Source organism: Aphanomyces astaci, assembly GCF_000520075.1.
Source record: "Aphanomyces astaci strain APO3 unplaced genomic scaffold supercont1.26, whole genome shotgun sequence".
Lineage (NCBI taxonomy): Eukaryota > Oomycota > Saprolegniomycetes > Saprolegniales > Verrucalvaceae > Aphanomyces > Aphanomyces astaci.
This window is the reverse complement of record NW_009798289.1, coordinates 661,525-682,345: the sequence shown is the minus strand read 5'-3', so window position 1 is coordinate 682,345 and position 20,821 is coordinate 661,525. Positions and strand designations below refer to the sequence as shown.

Sequence of the window (20,821 nt, the reverse complement as noted above, 5' to 3'; positions counted from 1 at the left end):
AATTTTGAGTAATGAATACTTCGAAGTATGAAATAGAAGTCAGAAAATTTTTGTGAAAAGTTGGTATTAATAGTTTATAGATGACGCGCACCATAAGTACTACTACCTCTGTCCCGGTTTTATTGCTCCAAACGGCATTTTTGAGAAACGAACACAATGTTTTCTGAGAAGTATAGAGTGTGCGGTATGTTTCAAAAGAGCAGAACTCTGCGAATTCAATTGAAATCAAATTGAGTTCAAATACATCCAATCAAATACGAGAGAGCAATCAGAAGACTCCATACTGTGGCTCATATAATTGAAATAACCACGCTCAATAAAAACAAAGTACGGATAAAAAAAACGACATCCGTACATACAAGCCTCAAATAGTATTTTCACCGTAATTTCGCGAATATTACTCCAATTTTGATGCAATAAGGCTCAAAATCAGCGCATTGGTTGGCGCTATCGATTGGCGCCGATTTCAGGCCAAAACGACAAAATTGTAGTACTATTATGGTATTAATAACTGCTCACGAAGCATGGTTGACATTGTGGACAATACGGAGCGTGTGTGGAGCGATGTTGACCCGGCCACGTTGAATGCCAACTTTTTGACGTTGCAAGGATGCATGATGGAAGTGATTCGTTGCGCGAGTGGCAACAATTTCAACATACCACACATGAAGAAGGCCGTGCTCACTGCGAAAGGTCGCTTGCCCTTGTCGATTGAAGCGGATGCTGACGTTGTCAACGCCAGTAGGGAATTGCTAAGTGAGTGTGACATGTCTACAGTCATCTTAGAATTGGCGAGCGAAGTGGCGAAGAACTTGGAAATGAGCGATGTCTGCACGGAGCTTGAGCGTCTGGATGTCGTGGAAGATTCCGATGATGAAGAATTTGACATACCATCGGTACTTGGATTAAACATTTGAAATAAATGTACTTGATTTTTGTATGCGAAATATAGTGTTTTTTTCTTCAATCTACTGTTGCACGTTTGGAGCAATTAAAATGGAACTTCAAGAATCTCGTTTGGAGCAATAAAACCGGGACAGAGGTAGTACTACGTATTAATAACAGTACCGTTATTAACACTGTAAAATAACGCTACTACTATACTAATACCACTACAATTTCCGGAAATCGATGAGACTCCGGATAATCTATTGCGCCACCTGCCGCTGAGGCCACCATGGGGTTCCGAGGTATCTTCCTTCACCGTTGCCCGGGCACTGAGGAAGGGAGTGCGGCGAAATTTACAGTGCTTTGCACGGAAGCTGAGCTGTGTCTGCTGGTGGAGAGGCACGAAGCGTCGGACATCGATCCTTCGGGGGTGGTGGACACGAAGGTGTTGGTCAAGAACTCGTCGACCACCGACCTGCTCTTCGTCGCACGCATGGCAGATGTGACGATGGAGGTGGGGTCCATGTTCTGGGTTGACGGCACGACCGTGTATTGCTTCCGTTTCTCGTCAGACAACAGCTTCGCCGAGGTCCAGCGGGCCGTGCACGCGTTGCGGCGGACCGAACAGTTGGCACTCATGCGAAGCGTGCTGTCGTTCCACCCACTAGGCAATACCGCTAACGATGGCAAGGACAAAGGAGCCAAGTGGAAGCACTACTCTGAATGTGCCAACTTGGACTCGTCCCAGGGGGCAGAGGTTCGACCAACACCTTCAGGACCATCCATGCTTGGCCTTCACGTCGGTTCTAGGAGTTGCCCGTGGACAACAACCATGTCGTGGCCATACCAAAGCCGTCCAAGCCGCGCAAGCTAGTCGTCGACAAGGTCCTGCCTCCGTCGTCGTCGAAAAAGAAGGCCAAACCAATGCCACCAGCTCACGCTCCAGCCAAATTAGCCGAACTCGATCAAGGCCCACCGCCTTTGAAACGCTCAAAATCCACCAACGACACCACCGCCTTGGATGACAAGCGCCGAATTGCAGAGGTCAAGGCGTTCAATCGGCAATGGCTCATCACGATCGGAGCGAGAAATCCATCCAGGTATTGTCTATCGAGTTTATGGACTGAATTTTATATATCAAAAACGATGTCCATCAATCACACTAATTTCATTCTCACACTGATTCGTAGTGGATTGGTTGACCTGATACAATGTGATTGGGTACATATTTCTGCCTCGTTTGAAATACTCACCACAATGTTGTCCATAATCTGGAGTTTTGTGCTGAATGTGCTGAATCGCCAAATCCATCGATCGATTGTTTGTACTGAGTTTTGTATGTGAAGAGTATCCCGTTTCTCACGAATTTCATTCACACACTATAATAGTGTTGAAGGGACAGTTTGATTGGCGAATTGATTTGTGTTGTGGGATTTGATTGGTCGATCGATCGATTGTCTGCTTAATTTGAATCCGATGCATTCACTAACTCTACTACGCCACAACAGATGCATATATTGTCTTTTTACCCACTATTTGGACTTTTGTGTTGATTCACCAAATATATCAATCGATTTGTTGTACTGACTTTTGTAAAGATCGTCCAGTATCACACTAATTTCAATCACACACTAATTCGATGTTGAATCGGTTGAAGAGTGGATTTGATTGGCCACTTGATTCGTGTTGTGGTTTTCGATTGGTCGATCGATTTGGTGCTGCTGCTCCCACTCGAATTTCGAATCGACTTGACAATATATGTATGCTGTCTCTCGACTTGCTCACACTTTGATAATCTGTCATTGTAGCGGCCCCAGTTGTCACCTCTGCCATAGACGGTATGCCGGCTGGACAAACAATCTCCACACAATTGTGACTTTATTCGACTCGTTTGTGTGTGTGCTTAGCCAAGGCAAGATGTTTCAGTGTCCAAATGGTGTGCTGGACCACATCTATTGCGGCCGCTGTTTGCATTACAAGTTCAACGAGAACCTGAATGACTTTATGGACCGAGGGCTGCAGTACAGCTGTCGGCTGTGCGCCGGCACCTGCGACTGCTCCGTGTGCAGTGGCCGTGCCACGTCATTCGCCCGTCGACATCCGTCGATTCCATCCAACGCGTGCCTCGTCTGCGGCACGACATCGTCGCAATTGACATCGCACCCGCATCTCCCTCCTGTACGTACATTTTGAACACAAAGTCGTGTAGAGACCACCCCCCCCGTCCAATCGAATTTCGCTCGGAACCTCGCCGCGACATTTGATTGGTTCATCCGAAATATATCTTGGCGCGGATTGGCTCAAATAATATTCTTTCTATTTTCCATATCTTTTCTGCGGATTATTCGTTGGTAGCCAATCAACTGTCGCGGCGAGGATATGCGAACGTGTTTTGGACATTTGAACGAAATACACACACCATCATACACACAAGTGGAAAAGATTTTTTATTGTGCTTTCGAGTGAAATTTCGTGTTGTAGCGTGGTTTCTCGTTGGAATTTAAATCGATTTGATTGGCTACCTCAGATGAGCTCAACATTATTAACCAATCAAAACGTTCTCAATGAAATTCAACCAATCAAATCGATTGTGGATCGGTTTGGTCGGAGCAATTCGATTGCACCCCCTCCCCAAATTTGTATCAAATCGACTTCTTGTGTTTTATATATTTTGATCCAGTGGATTCACAGTGTTGGTATATATTGTCGCAGGCCCAGCTATGTGCGATTTGTGTCGACTCTGTGGCCAAAATGCCTGGGACTGGCTGCCTCGTCTGCGGCTCCAGTGACGAGAACGACCCCATCCGTCCATGTGCCCACTGTAACAAGGCGTGTTGTGTGGCGTGTGTATTGAAGCTGGGCACCGGCGGGTGTCCATTTTGTATTGCCCCAACAAGGTATACACGTTGCCAATGTCTTCTTCTGTTAGCTTTCCGTGTTATGTTTGAATCCTTCACATATGTATGTGCCAGCTCGGAGGCTTTGTCCTTGCCGACAAGCGTCGAGTTAGAAGTACCGTCGTGGCCACCCGTGGACCCCCAAGACAGCCTCACGTACTTTACATCGTACGCACAAGCGGTGATACATCGGGAAACCCGCCGCACGCCGCCGAAACTGTCGGAAGACTCGTGCTTTTGCTGCAAAGACGGCGGCGACTTGATCGAATGTGACTTCAAAGCCAAGATCAAGTGCCCCAAAGTCTACCACGTTGGTACGTTCGATACTTACCTTGTCTTGGAGCCAAAATTTACATTTTTCGTTTGCATACCCCAACTCAATTGATCGATCGTTACTTTTTATCCTGAATTTCGGTTGTAAAAATCGACCAGGGACATATTACGAAATAAATCACACACGACGAAAATGAATGGTGTTGAAGCGAGATTTGGATTCGCCACTTGATTACGGTTTAGGATTTTGATGGGTCGATCGATTGTCCTTGTAAAGTTTCAGCTACATTGTGCTTTCGAGTGAAATTTCATTGTGGCGTGGTTTCTCGTTGGAATTTAAATAGATTTGATTGGCTACTTCAGTTGAGCTCAAAATTATTAACCAATCAAAACCTTCTCAATGAAATTCAACCAATCAAATCGATTGTGGATCAGTTTGGTCGGCGCGATTCGATTGCCCCCCCTCCCCAAATTTGTATCAAATCGACAATACTTGTACCGCCTTTTTTAATAACATTTTAATAAAAATATGTTGGATAAAATATGTTTCAAACGGCCAAACCCGCGAATTATTAAAAATAATATTGTTGGTTTAGCAAATCAATTTATATTATAAAGATATTGATATATTTAAAATAGAAACTGAATGGTTATTTCCATGTTCCCATTGATCCGTTGTACTTTTGACCAAGTTGCCTTTAATATATTTCTCTTTCGTTCGATTGTTCGAGCTTTGAACACCCTACTCCAAATTCGAACCAAAGTCACAATACACATATATATGACGGTATAGATTGCCTCGGGTTTGATGTGCCAGACGATGTCACATGGATCTGCCCCCGCCACTATTGCGCGTTCCCAAAATGCACTCAAGTGTCCAAGTACTCGTGCCGCTTTTGTCCGGCTGCGCATTGTGAGGTAGGCCCTAAACTAGAACGACTCTGTTGAAAAAGTCTTCAATCAACTGGATGCTACCATAATGTATTGTCCATTGACCCAAATTTTGGACTTTGGAACCATGTCAATGGGTATCGAAATATTGTCCAGTTGTGATGTCCGTCACACTAATCGAAGTCACACACACTAATTCATTGTGCATTGGTTGGTACTGATGCATTCCTGCAATCTCGTTGGCTAAATACTTCGACCGATTCATCTGCACAGCGCGATATATATATATACATGCACCAATTTGGCGTAAACCCAGCAATCCATTGTGTGTATGTATTATATCGGTATTGTCCTTTTACCCTAAATTTGGACTCTTAGTGCTGATTCTTTGCCACAAGTATCGATCGATTCTTTGTGCTGCCTTTTGGAACCATCGTCCACACATATACTATTTACATTCACACACTAATTCAATGTTGAATTGGTCGAAAAGTGGATGATTTGATTGGCTACGTGATTTGCAATCTGGTTTTTGATTGGTCGTATATCGATTGTCGGTCTATTGGTGCTGCTCGTTTGATTGAATCGACTTGTGGTTAAAATATGGACACGTGGCAGGGAGCTTTAAAACATTTTGCACTCATGGTATACAAACATGAAGATGAACCAACTCGACGAATCGACGATTGGTTGAAATTATTATGTATTTCGTGCACTTTGATTGGCTAGAACACATTCTCAACTCCATTCGATATGCAATGTATACTAACTAGTATTCGGCAGTCCAACCAAATGGCCCGGATTCGAATAATGCACTAACCAATATGTGTTATATAGAAACACTTGCCGGCGTCGTCGGTGCTGCTGTTTCCGACCCCGCCCGACACCCATCCGTCCACGTCATACGTGTTGTGTGAGTCCTGCGACGTCCAGATCGTGCAGGCGGTCCACCGCCGCCTCCTGCCGCCCATGCTGCACGCCACGCCCGTGAAAACCCACGTGTAATAACAGACGACAGTCGTGTTGATTTTTTATTTTTTGTGTTTTTTTCGCTTCTTTTTTTTGCCCTCGGGCGACAAACTGTCCGCGTTGCCGTTGTTGCTTTGGTCAGGCGAGTGCGGGGGCTGGTCGACGTCCTCGTCTTCGTCGGCACTGATATCACGGACGATCACCGATGCATTACTGGGCGGATGCGACGACGTGGCTTTTTTTTTGGCCGATTTTTTTTTCTTCTTTTTTTTCTCCCCCGACGACGTCTCGGGCACTTCGTACTCTTCGTCGTCGACAAACCCAAGCTTCCACGCAAATTCAGACCCAAGTTCGATGCTGTGGCGACCTAGTTACTCGTACATAGGAGTATGATTAGTTTAGTAGTACGACTAGTAGGACTAGTACCGTCGTCGTCGTCGTTGTCGTCGCCCGAGGTCGGGGTAGTAGTAGTACTAGTATGACTAGTCGAATCGATTGGGGGGGGCGACATCATGCGCATCATGTTGGTGGGCACGGGGATTCCGAGCCCTTTGACCACCGACGCCTGGGTCGTCGCGCACAATTGGCTTTCGAACGACCGCCACGTGGCATGCGACTGCAGGAACGACCGCAAGAACGCGTCGGGCGGCAACGTCGCGGCTTGCAACCTACGTGTTTCAAACACGTTTTAAACAAGTTTCAAACACCACGTTTCAAACCAACACACACACACAGAATGCCTTATTTTCAAATCGAGTGAAAAGATCTGGACAGGATGGATTAAAACATCGTTTAAGCCAATCAAATCACGTCATGTCGATCGAGTTTCTGCCAATCATATTTCATGCGGCATTGGGCTATATATGTACTACTACTAATCTTTGTATAGTATAGTATGTACAAGCTTAGATTAGACCAACTGGATCACTCAAGTCCAAATTTGGGTGAAAGGCACAATAACACTAACACAAAAACCCCGTCGGTTCACTGATAATCACAAACAACAAGACCAACCTCCCAATCAGCCACACATTTACATAAATACATCCATACATATACACCTATCAACCAACCAATAGAAGACCCCCCCCATCACCCGATTCCATCCCCCAACCCCCCCAAAACAAGTCTAGGTTCTTATAGAGATATATATATATATATAAATATATATTGTCAAGTCGATTCGAAATTGGAGTGGCGTGGTCAATCGAATGAGCAGACTTTCCAAATCGGTATACAATCGATATATCGACCAATCAAAACCCAAAACACGAACATCAAGTGGCCAATCAAATCCACTCTTGGACCAATGATGCAACATCGAACTAGTGTGTGCCTTCAATTAGTGTGACGATGTTATACAAAGAATCGATCGATAGATTTTTGGCGAATAAGCACAAACGTCTAGTAAAAGGACAATATATATATGTACCGAATCGCGTTGCATGCTTGGAGGATGTAGCCTCGGGAGGACGCAGTCGGGTCTTTGCGGTACACGTCGATCAAGGTCGTGACGAGCTTGGCGTGTTGGAGAAGCGGCTTGAGCACAACCGAGTCATTCGTACGCAGCGCAAGAAACACAAGGCGGTAGAACGCATGATGGTACAGGTTAGTGTGGGGGTACTGGACAAACCACGCGACCAGGATGCGCCACACATCGACGGAAAAGAACATGGCCAAGTGGGCGGCGTCGTGCTCCACCAATGCCACAAGCATTTGCACTAGGAGCAGGCGAAACTCGGTGAACGGATGTGACACTGTGTACGCCGTGTGCCGGACGCCGTGGTCGCAACCAGCTACATGTTGCTGTTGTTGCTGCGAGGTAAATTGCTTTTGGAGGTACGTTAAAATCTCGGGCAAGTGCGCTTGTACACGGCCAAACACAAACGATTTGGCCACGTGCAGCTGGTTGGGAACGAGGTTGACGACGGTGGACCCGAATGACTGGTACGGGGACGTGGGGGGACCCACGACTTGATCCTGCGCGGCCTTTTCCAGCAACCCCAAGAGGCATCTACGACGTATATCATCATATCGAACGTCATAGCATGGACAAAATGGATAGACTGGTGGGCAGACTAGGGGGGGCGTACCGTATCGCAGCGGTGCGGCGGCCGCACGGGGGCGCCAGGTACGACGCAGGCGACTTGCCCCCCTCGGGGGTTAGCGCCGTCGTGACGAGGCTCTCGAGCAGCTGGGTTGAATGGGACAGTGGCTCCAGCACGATCGCGCCAAAGTCGTCGGCCGCCAATCGATCCAGCAGTTCCAGGAGGACGTCCGCGGCGGCGATCGCGTGCACTTCGTCGTACTGGGTGTCGCAAATGTGATGTGCGATGAGCAGGATGATCTTGATGTCGGCCAAAGCTTTGTAAAACATGACTTTGGTCGCGGGGGGCGACAAGTACACGCGGAGAAGCGCCGCGTTGTGCGGTTTGCAGATCATGGTCAGAAACAGCTCCGACACGTGCGGGTGCTCGATGTGCTCGAGCAGGCTCTGCATATATCGACCGCACGTTCGCCCGTTCGCGCCCACGACTTGCTGCACGTCGTTCAGGTGGGATCGGGTCAGCTTGTCCAGGATCTTGCACCCGTGGCGGAGGTTCCCGGATGAGTTGGCTTGGAAGATCGGAAACAGACACTTGGTCATGAGACGTGCCTTGGACTGGAGGAGAAGCAGAACCGCGTCTGACGTGTCTTCGCCGGCCATGAGCATGGTGGCGCGGTAGCTGCGCTTCAACGCGTCGGTCACGTCCGTGTCGTCCCGAGGCACCCTTGGGCCTTTCATGTGCGAATGCGACGGACCGTCCAGGAGAAACGACTCGATGTCGTCGTCCAGTGACGGTTCCAGCAACGTGATGAAGCTCAGAAATGCGGCGCAATGCTCGTCTTCGTTTAGGAAATGGATCATCGGTACGGTCCACCCAGGGGAGTCCAAGCACAGACGGCGCTTCACCATGTCCAGAACATACTCCTTAGTTGGCTTGTGCGGCGACGACGGGGGTTCGACCTCGTCGGGCTCAAATGGCGCTTCCATTGCTGCCAACGCTTCAGTGAGGTGACTCCTCATTCCAGCAACACCCCAGTTTTCTCGACAGCTGGACGCGAATCCATGAAAACGGCACACTTATCTATCACTCCCCCTACATATAAACTCAGGATTTCAGTCACTTTGGCTTCTTCTTTGCAGAGGGTCCGACGCATAAGTAAATTACCAACGCAACGTCTCCGTCGTTATTTGTAGTCAAGCCAGTCAACCATCTTATTGGTTAAAATACAATGAGATCGTATTGGCTCGTTGGCCTTTCATCGACCAATCGCGTCCGAGGAATTGGTTTAACGTATACGTTTTACTAAACCTTGGACCGTTTCGTCGAAATCCCTGCAGCACTTGATATGCGTTATTTACGTTAAACTCGGCCATTGAGCTCTGTGTGATTGGTCAGCTTCATCCAGTGCGTTTGGTTGGTTCGCATTTTGGGTGGTGGAGTTCGTGCTGATAATGGAGGCAACCATTGTGCATTTTTCCATCCATCATGCCTGCCAAGAAGGTCACCAAGGGCTCTGCCCAAGCCGCTCCCGTGAAGACCGCCGCCAAGGCCGGTGCCAAGCCCACCGGCTCCACCGCTTCCAAGAAGAAGGGTGCTGATCCGTTGTACCCTTCGGCTCCCCGCAACTTCCGTTTGGGAGGTGACATCCAGGTATCATGAGCCTCCCCCCGCCGTGCCTCCCTTGTCGTTCGTTGAGCTTCGCCATCGACCTTGTCGTCTTTGCAAGCTCTTCGTTTGATGTTAGCGGGTTTCCACAAACCGCAATGACATAAATGATCTGTGGTGTCGTTGGTCCAGGATGTATGTATCTATATTACTACTCCCTGGACTGCGCACTATGGTAACTTTACTCGGCACCTATTCCTCCTTCTCCATGCTTCTCTAAGACGTCCTCACCGTGGTGGCTTTGGCATATATGTAGCCCAAGCGCGACCTGTCCCGCTTCGTCCGCTGGCCCAAGAACGTGCGTCTCCAACGCCAAGCCAAGATCTTGCAGACGCGCCTCAAGGTGCCTCCGTCCGTGAACCAGTTCACCAACACGTTGGACAAGAACCACGCGTCCGACTTGTTGAAGTTGTTGCTCAAGTACCAACCGGAAACCAAGGCCGCCAAGAACCAGCGCCTCAAGGACATCGCCGCCGGCAAGGAGCAAGCGGCGACGCCCCCCGCTGTGATCAAGTACGGCTTGAACCACGTCACATCCTTGATCGAAAACAAGAAGGCCAAGCTCGTCGTGATCGCCCATGACGTGTCTCCGTTGGAATTGGTCGTGTTCCTCCCAGCCTTGTGCCGCAAGATGGACATCCCGTACGTCATCTTCAAGGGCAAGGCTCGCCTCGGCCAACTCGTCCACAAGAAGAACTCGGCCGTCGTCGCGTTGACCCAAGTCAACAAGGAAGACAAGGCCAAGTTTGACTCGTTGAACACTGCGTTCCGCGCGCAATTCAACGACGAATCCACCCACCGCCGCAAGTGGGGCGGAGGCATCATGGGCTTGAAGACCCAGAAGAAGTTGGAACTTCGCGCCAAGGCCATCGCGGCCGAAGCCGCCAAGAAGGCCCAATACTAAGTTGGGTTGCCAGCTTGCACACTATCTAGGGACTACCGATGGAAAAATGTTAAAACACGCTAATGAACGTCGTCCGCGTTGTTAGCAAACCAACACTCTTAATTTAGGATGTATGTAATATTGTGGTGTTGTTTTGTAAACGTGTTGATGGCATATAATAATACCAATTGGAAGGTTGGGTTGATCAATGGGGTGAGTAAATATGATATGACACGTCAATATAATTAACCGTTGTGATATTATACTAAGTTATTAATAGTATTATTAATACCTGGTAATGCCAAGAGGACTATGTACTATTAATATAATAATACCAGTACAGTAGTCGAGAGGAGGAATGTTCAAAAGTCAAAAGTATATCGGTAGTCGGTCACGTTACTTGACTTGGTTTACAAGTCGGAGACTCGGAATACACCCCAGGTTACTCCTAAGATGCAATTGTACTTAACGTTAACAGCGTTAACACTACACTAACGTTACTGTAAGCTTACATAGAAAGGTTACTGGTAGTAAGTTGAAAGGTAATTTTGCAAAATCTCTCTCGTAAGCTCGCCATACCAAGGTAACCTCGACGGCAGTCAACCGGGCATTCGGGCTTCGGGGTCCCCAGTAGAATATTGTTTGGTTGTATGCTGCTCACTTTTCAATTTGTCGGCGATAACGAACTGCGCCACAGCACCTTCGCCACCTTGACTCTCCCCCGGTGAGCGGATCGCACGGGAGTGCGATTCTATTCCCAGGGGGAGGGGGCCAGGAAGAGGAACATGATGAGTCACCAAGACCTGGTACAGTAGGCGCGATCTGCAAGGGAGAAATCCAACTGGAAGGACTCCAGTCTGAGTCTACCTCGAAGGGAAGTTACTTCGAAAGTCCGTGACCTATTCGTTACGACTTCCAATGCCCCAGGGCAGAACCGACGTCGTGAAGTGTCACATCAACACCAGCATCGCAACAAACGTTCACCCTGTGCCAATTCGTAACGGTTTGATTCGACTGGGCATGAAACCGCCGTAACTGCCATCCACCAAATGTACCAAGGCGGCGACAGCGTCGAGTTATTGGCGGCGGGGGGGAAAGACCCGGCCGCGCCTTGGAAACTCACGGGAAAAGTGCGTCGCGAGTACGACAAGCCGAGCAAAGTGTTTTTGTTCACCATGGAAGGGTCGGCTTTAGCGACGAAAATGACTTTGCCCAAGGACTCGACCAAGTCCTGTACGACCCCACACTCTACGAGTTCAAGTGTTCAACATGACATTGGGTGTGTTGACTGTGTACATAGTGGGGCTTACGCAGCGATACCTGGTGCTGCAAGTGTCCATCCCGGCCGCGGCGGCCATCTCGGTGGAGGTGGGCGTGCTCGACACGAACGGCACACGGCGCCGCGTCGTCATGTCGTCTGCGTTCCGTGGGGCTGTTGTGCACCAACTGCATGCCCAAGTAAGGAAGGCTGCACTCATCCCGTGTTGTTTTCCCCATACATACCGAAACGTTGTACCTTGACGTATAGATTCCCCTCAACCAAGTGACGCGAGACGTGTGGTTGAATTGGTGTTTTGACGTGGCAGCGCTGGTGGACGCATCATTTGCGACAACATTTCGAACTATCGACTCGATTTGCCTCAGCGGGACGTGCAAACTCCGTCGGGTGTTTACGATGAAAGAGCCGCCGATTCCGTCCGACCATCCGTTTGGTACAACTATATACAATGTCTGACTTGTATACCACTGAAATGCATAGATTTCGTCGGGGGCGTGGACATTCCACGTACATTTTTCATCTCTGGGGCTGTCACCGAATATTTTGCCGCCAAAGCCGTGGCGGTACCATTAACCAAGCCAGAGGGCAAACCAAGGGCAGCACCAGGTACTAAGTACCTTGTCGAAGTTTGGGGGGAATAACAATAACAACGTAACGTGATGGAAACTTATCGTTGGCTAGACAACGCCACCTCTCGTGACAAACCCAAGGCGACCCCTAGACCGTCGTCCAGTACCAAAGCTGGAGGGGCGACTTTGGGAAATAAACCCAGTTTGGCAGGTCCGCGAAAGCACCCGTCAACATCATCTTTATCGCGAAGCAAGTCGAGTCGCGGGGGTAAGCTTGTTGCGATTGACGACGAAGTAGCCAAGCCCGTTAGCCCTCTATTGCGTCCGGGGTCGTCCCATAGCAAGCACATTCAAGCCCGTAAGCAAATCACTCTGCCGTCCTCGTCAATGTTTCGGTTTGCCTTTACGGAGCGTCCTTCTGCCACGGAGACGCCCACGGTGGTGACTCGGCCCAACACCGGGCAACGCCAGTTGGAGTCCAAGTTTCAATCGTGGGAAGACGACGACGCTAGTCCTGTCAAGCCTTCGCCGCTACATGCTGTGTTGAATGTAGCAGTTTCGAATTCCAACACCAATCACGTGAACACAAACGACGAGCTGCCGAATGAGACATTAAGCCGACGAATCGAATACACGGCCAACGAGTTGGCCAAAGAGCTATCCCTGGACGAGTCGCCCTTCTTTCGCGAGGCGGGATCCCCTGCCGAGGTACGAACCCCCTGTAGAGATGACGTATCCATGTGAAGATTTCACGGGATCTTGTAGGCAAGCAAGGGATCTTTGGGGGGGAAACCATCTTGGTGGGACGACGACAACAATGACGACCGACCACAGATTTCCTCAGATGTCGATCAACCATCGACAAACAGCCAACCCCAGGACAATCAACATGATTCAAATGCAGTGTCAATCGGAGCACCTGCGTTGGTCAACCAGTCATCTTCGGAGGAGTCTGGGTTGACAAATTCGAGTCATCCCCCCAGTTTGTTTCAATGGGCACCGCAGTGTCCACTGAACAACCCAAATGACCCTTCGCGGACGACAGCAGCAGCTTCACTGGAATGTTCAACTATACACCCTCCCCCAAAGGGCGACAAACATCACCAGAAGTGCAATATGACGAGTGACAACGAGGAGCCGCAGATTCCTGACAGGTCTCAGAACACCCCCATTTTCCACCAACGACACGTTGGAGGTGACAACCCTCCAAAGTCCGTGGACGATCGATTTTTGAATGAACAAGTAAAACGTGTGGTGCACGATGAAGACTGACTAATCCATGGATGTAGAATCGCTTGGATGATAACGACGATCTCGACTTTGACATGTACGCACCAAAACTGCAACTTCGGTAGATATATAACGGTGTGGGCTAAACTTAGGACAAACGACTTGCAAGCCGACCAGAGCTTTGACTTTACAGACGTGTTGGAGGAATCGTTGCCGAGCATGGTACAGATACACTCGCCAGTGAAACGACCCCCCGTAAGCCAAGTCCACCACGCGCCCGCGTTGGTTCCGTACGTTCCCTTGATTCCGTTGTGAGATATGATATATATCATCCATCTGACTAGGACTGCGCGGTCGATTGTCGTCGATCCACGGATCCAAAGTCTGCTCGGTATGTCTTAGTGTGTCATGTTTTACGCTAGTTCTTGATCACTTATCGGGTTGTTGTCGTGGTAGAGTCCACGGGTATGTACACGTATAAGTGTTGGAGCAAAAGTGCAAAGTAGAATGCATGGTCGTAGATTGGAGCCAACCGCCCGCGATGGACTTGGTGTACGATCCGATTTTGGATTGTTACCATGACCCGCAAAGCAACAAGTATTATCAATTGAAGTAAACACCGAGTAGTTAACATCAACACCCACAACAAGTCCAGCTTACATCTTTGTTTTTGGTACACCTTTTTCTCCAGCAGTTGGTTTCCTACGGTCGAGGCGACGACTTGTCTTGGAAAGTACTGTATATAACTGCGATGGATAGACGCATTCACATAGTGCGAGTCCTACAACCTGACATGGCAGTTTTACATCTTTTGGCCGTTCCTGGTCCCCGTCGTGGCCCTCCTGCCGTTTCGACGACGCGCCTTACTACAAGTTACCCCCCTGCGCCAAGTTGCCGTCCTCCCTGTATCACGGTTCCAACACATACTCGTTTTAATCCCCCCTGTGTCGTTTGGCAAATATCCAATCGGGGGGGGCTACCTCCACGCTCAAGGCATTTCCACGACGATCCAACACGTTGTCGTGCTCTGCGTTACAGCTGGGGTTTTGCCTCATCGAAAAGGCCAGCGTATTCCCTGCCTTTGGGCCATCCTATCTTCTCTCGGTGCGGCTCCATTGATTTCGGGCGAAGCTCGAAATCAATGGTCGCTGCTGGTGGTGTATGTGGGCAAGATCAGCTACGCGTTGCACGACCGCTGCTCGAGTAATCTTTCCCAACGATCGACCGTTTACATGCAGCCATACTAATTGATGATGGCGTGCAGCATCAACTTTGTCGCGTTTGAGAACTGCATTCGCCGAGTCCAAGTGGATGATGCCATATTTTCTGTTCTAGGGTGTCGGCGCTGCCGTTTAGCGTCCAACAGTGTAATCAATCGTTCCCCCGACTCACTTAAGTACAGCAGATGGACGCTCCTCACGACTTAATGACTGGCTACACACTGTCCCATGGAGCCATTATTGTGTCCAACGCTGGAAGTGCTGGATACCCCCCCCACACCCAGTGCTTACTTAATCCAGACCACGAAGCCAAGAGATTCGTGATTATGCTGGGCGATTCCTAAGGCGATTGACGAAGCCTCGAATTTTAAAACTGTTCAACACGCCACTAAGGCCAACCAACCGTTTACTACGGTGGTGTTCAAGACGGATTACGGATAGATGTCATGTCAGGACGCCACGTCATCTGGCTCTGCCATTGCCAAAGCAAGTGGCCATCTACAACTTCCACGGCTGCAGCACCTTGGTCCTGAGGATTCCCCTCACCTGACGCCAATTTCCCCTCTGCCGACCCCTGTCCGAGACAAACCCAAGCCAACGCCTACGAGTTGTTGCGCCGATGGCACCGATATCAAGCCTGTTGTCCCTCATGCATAGAAGCCAACGTGACCCCGTTGAATTTGTCCGACAATATGTGCTGGGAGGCTACCTGTCAAGTCGAAGTGAATGGCCACGCGAGTCAGAGTACGGCAACCACATTAGAGTGTACACGGCCCGCAACTACCTGAGTATCGTGGACCAAGTCGTCACGACGGCGACCCTCCCCAGAAAAGCTAATTCGGGTGTGCCGTCATTCTCACGATGAAGTTTACTGTAGTTTTGATAACTAACGTTAACGTCAATTTGATCCACCAATATAAACTAACCACGAAAGCTGCGACGACTGTGTGGGACTTCGTTCTAACCTCACTGTAATACTGTGAAATCTATTTGGCCCCAAGCTATAGATTTTCAGTCAGTACTACCGGGTACTATATAGTAAAATTCGAATCCCAATCCATTGTAGAAGCAGTCAACAAAATTAGGAACAAAAGTGTCCTTGACGTCTTCATTCGTTTCATTCGAATATGGAAGTGCTCACCTTTCTGAACGATTGGCTGCTCGGGTAACGCATACTTGACTAACTTCCACCATACGCGAGTAAAACAGTGGAATTGCACACTTTTCACATGCCATTGTCTGTGAGCGCACACGTCTCAGCGACATCTCGCTGTCTCGTTTGTGTTGCACGAGCTCAATTACCAACATGGAAGTAGTTTTTGCTGACCCAAGTCGCACGAATACATCGTACATAAGTTACTATTCCCGAAACCGACACCCAAGGGGCGTGGTCCAATTAGCGGTGCCGAGGGAATCGAAATCTCGACGGTTTCACTTTGGTCGGATCTTCTATCTTTCTCCATGGACATAACTGAATGCCGCAGACACCGGCATTCGTCGATTCGACCCACTTGGCCAGCAGCATGCAGTGGCACCCGCAACATCACCACTCGCAGTCTTCATCGGACCCGTCTTGTTGCAAGCTACCGGTACACCACCCACCTGCCCGCGCCGCGGATGACGCCGTCGATCTCGAAGACATGGCCCGCCGCATCGATATCCGCCGCGCCACGAGCATGCGGGACCTGCGGGTGCGGACGTTCGCCACGGAGCGCAGCGCATTTGGCTTTGCCAAGTTGTACGAAGTCGAGATCGAGAACGCGTGCAACTACAACACGCTGCACTGGAAACTGAGCGTGTGGTTTGGGGACTTTCGCGCGTTCTACAGCCGCGTCAAGCGGATCAAAGCGCCGTCATTGAAAGCGTTTCGAAAGCAAGCCAGCGGCATCATGCTACGTGGCCTCTTTGGCGACAAGGCGCTGTGCATCACACGCTTCCTACGGCTTCTGTTTCTCACGCTGGGCGACGTGGCACCGACGCTATCCGTGTCGGAAGCGGCGCGCACACTGCTTCATCTTACCGACGACTTTTGCCAAATGGAATACCCCCACGACCACCGCGCTTTGCTGACCATCCGGCAGATGAAGTCGGTGGACTTTGCCAGTTGCGGGAAGGACGCCAGCGACGACGACGTTGTTGCGGCCTGCTGCATTTGTTTGGTGGACGACGACAGTCGTGACGTGGTAATCCCACGAGTCATCTTGCGCTGTGGCCACGAGTTCCACGAGTCGTGCATCTGCATGTGGTACTACTCGCGGTTGAACTGCCCCGTTTGTAGGCAGTAAGTACAGTAGTAGAGGGGGCTAGTTGTTGGGTCGTTGAAGCAAGAATCACATATGAATGTTATTAATGGAACGCAGATTGCGTCTTATGGTTCTGCTGTTTCTCCTGCCATTGTTTGACTACCCATGAATTGAACGAGTAATCGGTGTAGCGCTTACAGCGTACTGTACCTCCGTACGGCTTGGAGGCGCCAGCTTGATCTTGACGATTTCCACCTTGGCCACGAGGTTCCATGGGAAGCTCACATCACTCTCAATGCCACAGAACCTTCTTCACATCCTTGCCCTTCAGCGTATTGTCGCTCTGTTGAACGCCTAGAAGGTGTGATTATGGCGGATGCGTAGCGTTATGGAAACGTAATCAGCACGATTTGACAACTGGTACATCCACATCCGTGTTATTGTCGTGTAGGATGTAGGGTCGAATGCAAGTGGGCTATTTCATTGGCATGCCACGCATCAACCATTCCACTGCGGGATGATCAGTTGTCGTCCATCTGACGACAAGGGTAATAGATCATCACTAAAGAGCTACCTGAGCTGGATCTGTCTGCAGGTAGTTGTCATGGATGAGCACTACTTCACCATGGTCAGCTGTGCTATGTGCATGCGGCGCCATCGTAGGCTTAACGTCGCCTCCGCCGAAATCACCTTGACATCCATCACCAAATCATAGTTTTGCGAACGGCAGTCTCCGGATAAACACACTTATCCGGATAACCAAGTTTCCAGCGGCGCACAATTTCCAATCGCCTCACCACCACGTGAAGCAAGAAGAATGGCCATGAATATGGGCAGTCCCGCCGAATTGTCGGCGCTTGTGCAAGTGCTGCAGCACACGTTGTCGCCACATGCAGCACCGAGGCGCGCGGCGGAATTGCAGCTGAAGGAGATTACGAAGCAGCCGAACGGGCCGTTGCTATTGCTCAACGTGCTGCGGACGCCGGACGTCGAGCTCGGCGTGCGTCTGGCGGCGTCGATCGCGTTCAAGAACCTCGTCAAGAAGGAATGGGACCCCGAGAGCGAAGGATGCATTGTGCCCGAGTGCAAAGCGCTCGTGAAGACGCACATTGTGAGTCTCATGTGCGACATGCCGGACACGTTGATGAAGCAGCTCAGCGCGGCGCTGTTTACGATCGGTGAGTACGACTTTCCCGACCAGTGGCCGGAACTGCTGCCTCAGATCGTTGAGAAACTCGGGGACCCCACCAGCGACCTGCGCACCGTGAACGGGATGCTGGAAACGTCCAACGCCATCTTCAAGCGCTTCCGCCATGCTTTTAAAAGCGATGCGTTGTACAAGGAGCTGCTGTACTGCCTCATGCAATTCCAGGTACCGTCCCCGGTGTCACATATTCCCCCCTTGCATCTTCTACGGCTCAAAGTTCTCTATGAGTGCGACAATAGCATCGACTTGCCTGGTCAAAGTAATCTAGATCGGTCCTCTTGTATATACATTCTATTTCAAATGATTTTAAAATAATAGTGTATATTCGATTATATATATCTACTGTATTTGTTTTCGTACGTGTTTTGCCCCATGGAATGAAAATTGAACAATTTATTGAATATTCCATGTGTTTTTTAATTGATTTGAAATTCCATTTCAAGATCGAATTGTATTCACACGCTTTATATGTCATAGATGACCGATCAACGACAATATATATATACATATAGATGAATTCACAATCCATGATACTGTTTTGTGCCTCGTATATATATTCTACTATTTTGCCAATACACAAATACACATATATATATATAAACTCGTTCCATTCCCGATCTATATGTCATAGTATTTCCACCTCTCTCTCGCTATATATATATATATATGACGATACCTTGTGTGTGTTGTTTGGTGTAGGCGCCGCTGCTGCACCTGTTCACAGCCATGACCCACCAACTGCAGCACCCGACACCATCGACGGACCTCCGAGGCCTCGCCACTGCCCTGCGCACCATGTGCCGCATCTTTTTCTCTCTCAACTGGCAAGACCTGCCCGAGTTCTTTGAAGACCACATCGCAGCATGGATGCAAGCGTTTGAGTTTCTGCTTCGGCTCGACCTGGCCCAGCTCGTCGACGCCGACAACGACGACGAGGCCGACGTGATGACGCTGCTGCACTCGGCCGTGCTGGAAAATGTGCTCATTTACGCTGAAAAGTACGAGGAAGAGTTTGCCCCGTTCGTGTCTGGGTTCACGCACGTGATCTGGCAAAAGGTCACGACGCTGTCGCAGATGCCAAAGCACGACCACGTCGCAGCGAAATCGATGAAGTTCCTTCGGTCCATTGCAATGCAGCAGGGCACCACCGCCCTCTTCCACCAAAACGACGTGCTCTCGGAGCTGTGCAATAATATTGTCGTGCGCAATCTGCAGCTGCGCGAGTCGGACGTCGAGCTCTTTGAAGACAACCCCCTCGAGTACATCCGCAGGGATATTGAAGGCAACGACGGAGACTCGCGACGCAGCGCCGCCATCGAACTGCTCCGCGGCCTCCGCCAAAAGTACGACGATGCCGTCAGCCGCATCTGCCTCAGTACGATCACATCGCTCTTGCAAGAGTACTCGGCGTCGCCCCAGACCAAATGGATGCAAAAAGATGTGGCGGTACAGATTTATATATATATATGGTGTATCCACGGGCGTGTGTCGTTGGGTTGTTCGATTCACGATTGGATGTATGTATATATATATGGGAGAATGCATACACTATGTTTTTGATCGTATATATATATATATATAGGTATATATTAAATATGATGGAGAAGTACTGCGCAATGTTTATCATGGAGATATATTTTTTGAAGGGGTAGATAGATATATGTATATATATGGGAGAATGCATACACTATGGTTTTGATCGTATATATATATATATGTATATATATGTATATATATGTATATATTGTATATGGTGGAGAAGGACTACACTACTATGCTTATCGTGTATTTATTTGGAAGGGTATATATATGGCTCGTGAGTATTTATATATATATATATATACTCCTACTGAAGAGTACATATATGGTGAACGGGATATGTTGTTGCCTTGGACGTTTGTAGTGTGTCGGGATGATCCATGATTGAAGAATTCGATCAAAATGAACTCTCGAAAACAACCCCTCAATATATATATATATATACAACAGTCAATTTAAAACATGATATATATATATATTCTAATCTCTATCGACTAGATCAACCTCGTGACCGCGTTGGCAGCTGTCAAGCAGACGCGGGCGCGGGGCGTGTCGGAAGTCCACCCAAAGGTGCCGCTGCTCGACATCTTCAACAGCCACATCCTTCCGCAGCTGCAGCAGCGCCAGGACACTTCGCCCACGGCGCATTTGCTCACGGCTGGCGCCCTCAAATTCGTCGCGACGTTCCGCAACCAGCTGCCCGTGGCCGTGCTCTCGACGCTGTTCCCTCTGCTCGTCCACTGCCTCGACCCGCGCCAGTTTGTCGTACATACTTACGCTGCGTTTTGCATCGATCGGGTGCTCACAGTCAAAGAGTACGTTGTTACATACACTCTCTCTCTCTCTCTGGACACCTACGTTGTCACTATTTGGAGACGATGGCTACGATATATATATATATATATATATATATATGACTAGGTTGTTACTATTGGAGAGGATAGCTTTTATATTTATATATATGTATGACTAAGTTGTCTCTATTGGAGAGAATGGCTTATATAATATATATATATATAT

General features: G+C 49.1%; 7 protein-coding genes across 12 annotated transcripts in view; 6 read left to right on the top strand and 1 right to left on the bottom strand.

Annotated features, from left to right (window-relative positions):
* Window positions 1-524: 524 nt before the first annotated feature.
* H257_10197 (hypothetical protein) lies at window positions 525-917 on the top strand (the record flags this gene model as incomplete). The annotated part of the gene is made up of 2 exons (XM_009836665.1): window positions 525-741; window positions 787-917. 2 exons carry the CDS (start codon window positions 525-527, stop codon window positions 915-917), a joined length of 348 nt encoding a protein of 115 aa, XP_009834967.1.
* A 236-nt stretch (window positions 918-1,153) lies between these two features.
* Window positions 1,154-5,983, top strand: H257_10196. Of its 2 annotated transcripts, XM_009836663.1 has the most exons (8): window positions 1,154-1,645; window positions 1,699-1,988; window positions 2,697-2,726; window positions 2,796-3,066; window positions 3,601-3,785; window positions 3,861-4,099; window positions 4,852-4,976; window positions 5,787-5,983. In XM_009836663.1, the coding sequence occupies exons 1-8, from the start codon at window positions 1,178-1,180 to the stop codon at window positions 5,952-5,954; spliced, it is 1,776 nt and encodes a 591-aa protein (XP_009834965.1). In that variant the 5' UTR covers window positions 1,154-1,177; the 3' UTR covers window positions 5,955-5,983. The 2 variants fall into 2 exon arrangements, with proteins under 2 accessions (XP_009834965.1, XP_009834966.1); XM_009836664.1 differs by lacking the exons at window positions 4,852-4,976; window positions 5,787-5,983 and having other exon boundaries at window positions 3,861-4,280.
* On the bottom strand, window positions 5,950-9,016 carry H257_10195. 2 transcript variants are annotated; one of them, XM_009836661.1, is made up of 4 exons: window positions 8,012-9,016; window positions 7,351-7,932; window positions 6,345-6,586; window positions 5,950-6,285 (listed from the first exon to the last, which is right to left on the bottom strand). In XM_009836661.1, the coding sequence occupies exons 1-4, from the start codon at window positions 8,983-8,985 to the stop codon at window positions 5,981-5,983; spliced, it is 2,103 nt and encodes a 700-aa protein (XP_009834963.1). In that variant the 5' UTR covers window positions 8,986-9,016; the 3' UTR covers window positions 5,950-5,980. The 2 variants fall into 2 exon arrangements, with proteins under 2 accessions (XP_009834963.1, XP_009834964.1); XM_009836662.1 differs by lacking the exons at window positions 5,950-6,285; window positions 6,345-6,586 and having other exon boundaries at window positions 7,297-7,932.
* A 394-nt stretch (window positions 9,017-9,410) lies between these two features.
* H257_10194 lies at window positions 9,411-10,674 on the top strand. Of its 2 annotated transcripts, none has more exons than XM_009836659.1 (2): window positions 9,411-9,616; window positions 9,888-10,674. In XM_009836659.1, exons 1-2 carry the CDS (start codon window positions 9,452-9,454, stop codon window positions 10,533-10,535), a joined length of 813 nt encoding a protein of 270 aa, XP_009834961.1. In that variant the 5' UTR covers window positions 9,411-9,451; the 3' UTR covers window positions 10,536-10,674. The 2 variants fall into 2 exon arrangements, with proteins under 2 accessions (XP_009834961.1, XP_009834962.1); XM_009836660.1 differs by having other exon boundaries at window positions 9,411-9,806.
* An 889-nt stretch (window positions 10,675-11,563) lies between these two features.
* On the top strand, window positions 11,564-14,248 carry H257_10193 (the record flags this gene model as incomplete). 2 transcript variants are annotated; one of them, XM_009836657.1, is made up of 11 exons in its annotated part: window positions 11,564-11,747; window positions 11,815-11,972; window positions 12,043-12,226; window positions 12,274-12,399; window positions 12,475-13,070; window positions 13,128-13,604; window positions 13,652-13,689; window positions 13,745-13,882; window positions 13,937-13,983; window positions 14,049-14,057; window positions 14,114-14,248. In XM_009836657.1, 11 exons carry the CDS (start codon window positions 11,564-11,566, stop codon window positions 14,206-14,208), a joined length of 2,052 nt encoding a protein of 683 aa, XP_009834959.1. In that variant the 3' UTR covers window positions 14,209-14,248. The 2 variants fall into 2 exon arrangements, with proteins under 2 accessions (XP_009834959.1, XP_009834960.1); XM_009836658.1 differs by having other exon boundaries at window positions 14,049-14,248.
* A 2,024-nt stretch (window positions 14,249-16,272) lies between these two features.
* On the top strand, window positions 16,273-17,216 carry H257_10192 (hypothetical protein). Its single transcript, XM_009836656.1, has one exon. The coding sequence runs from the start codon at window positions 16,288-16,290 to the stop codon at window positions 17,095-17,097; it is 810 nt and encodes a 269-aa protein (XP_009834958.1). The 5' UTR covers window positions 16,273-16,287; the 3' UTR covers window positions 17,098-17,216.
* A 621-nt stretch (window positions 17,217-17,837) lies between these two features.
* H257_10191 overlaps window positions 17,838-20,821 on the top strand; it is a 6,957-nt gene continuing 3,973 nt past the window's right edge. For both annotated transcript variants that reach the window (XM_009836654.1, XM_009836655.1), the window contains exons 1-3: window positions 17,838-18,427; window positions 18,962-19,708; window positions 20,300-20,616. In XM_009836654.1, the coding sequence (XP_009834956.1) occupies window positions 17,873-18,427; window positions 18,962-19,708; window positions 20,300-20,616 (1,619 nt within the window). In that variant the 5' untranslated portion in view covers window positions 17,838-17,872. The remainder of the gene's footprint in view (window positions 18,428-18,961; window positions 19,709-20,299; window positions 20,617-20,821) is intronic.

Excerpts from the sequence above, each read along its gene's own strand:
- H257_10192 (XM_009836656.1), top strand. The coding sequence starts at position 16,288 with ATGCCGCAGACACCGGCATTCGTCGATTCGACCCACTTGGCCAGCAGC.
- H257_10195 (XM_009836661.1), bottom strand. The coding sequence starts at position 8,985 with ATGAGGAGTCACCTCACTGAAGCGTTGGCAGCAATGGAAGCGCCATTT. Across the intron at positions 7,933-8,011 it reads CGCCGCACCGCTGCGATACG|ATGCCTCTTGGGGTTGCTGG; the intron begins GTACGCCCCCCC and ends TATACGTCGTAG. Across the intron at positions 6,587-7,350 it reads CAAGCATGCAACGCGATTCG|GTTGCAAGCCGCGACGTTGC; the intron begins GTACATATATAT and ends TGAAACACGTAG.
- H257_10196 (XM_009836663.1), top strand. The coding sequence starts at position 1,178 with ATGGGGTTCCGAGGTATCTTCCTTCACCGTTGCCCGGGCACTGAGGAA. Across the intron at positions 2,727-2,795 it reads TGTCACCTCTGCCATAGACG|CCAAGGCAAGATGTTTCAGT; the intron begins GTATGCCGGCTG and ends GTGTGTGCTTAG. Across the intron at positions 3,786-3,860 it reads TTTTGTATTGCCCCAACAAG|CTCGGAGGCTTTGTCCTTGC; the intron begins GTATACACGTTG and ends TGTATGTGCCAG.
- H257_10194 (XM_009836659.1), top strand. The coding sequence starts at position 9,452 with ATGCCTGCCAAGAAGGTCACCAAGGGCTCTGCCCAAGCCGCTCCCGTG. Across the intron at positions 9,617-9,887 it reads GTTTGGGAGGTGACATCCAG|CCCAAGCGCGACCTGTCCCG; the intron begins GTATCATGAGCC and ends GCATATATGTAG.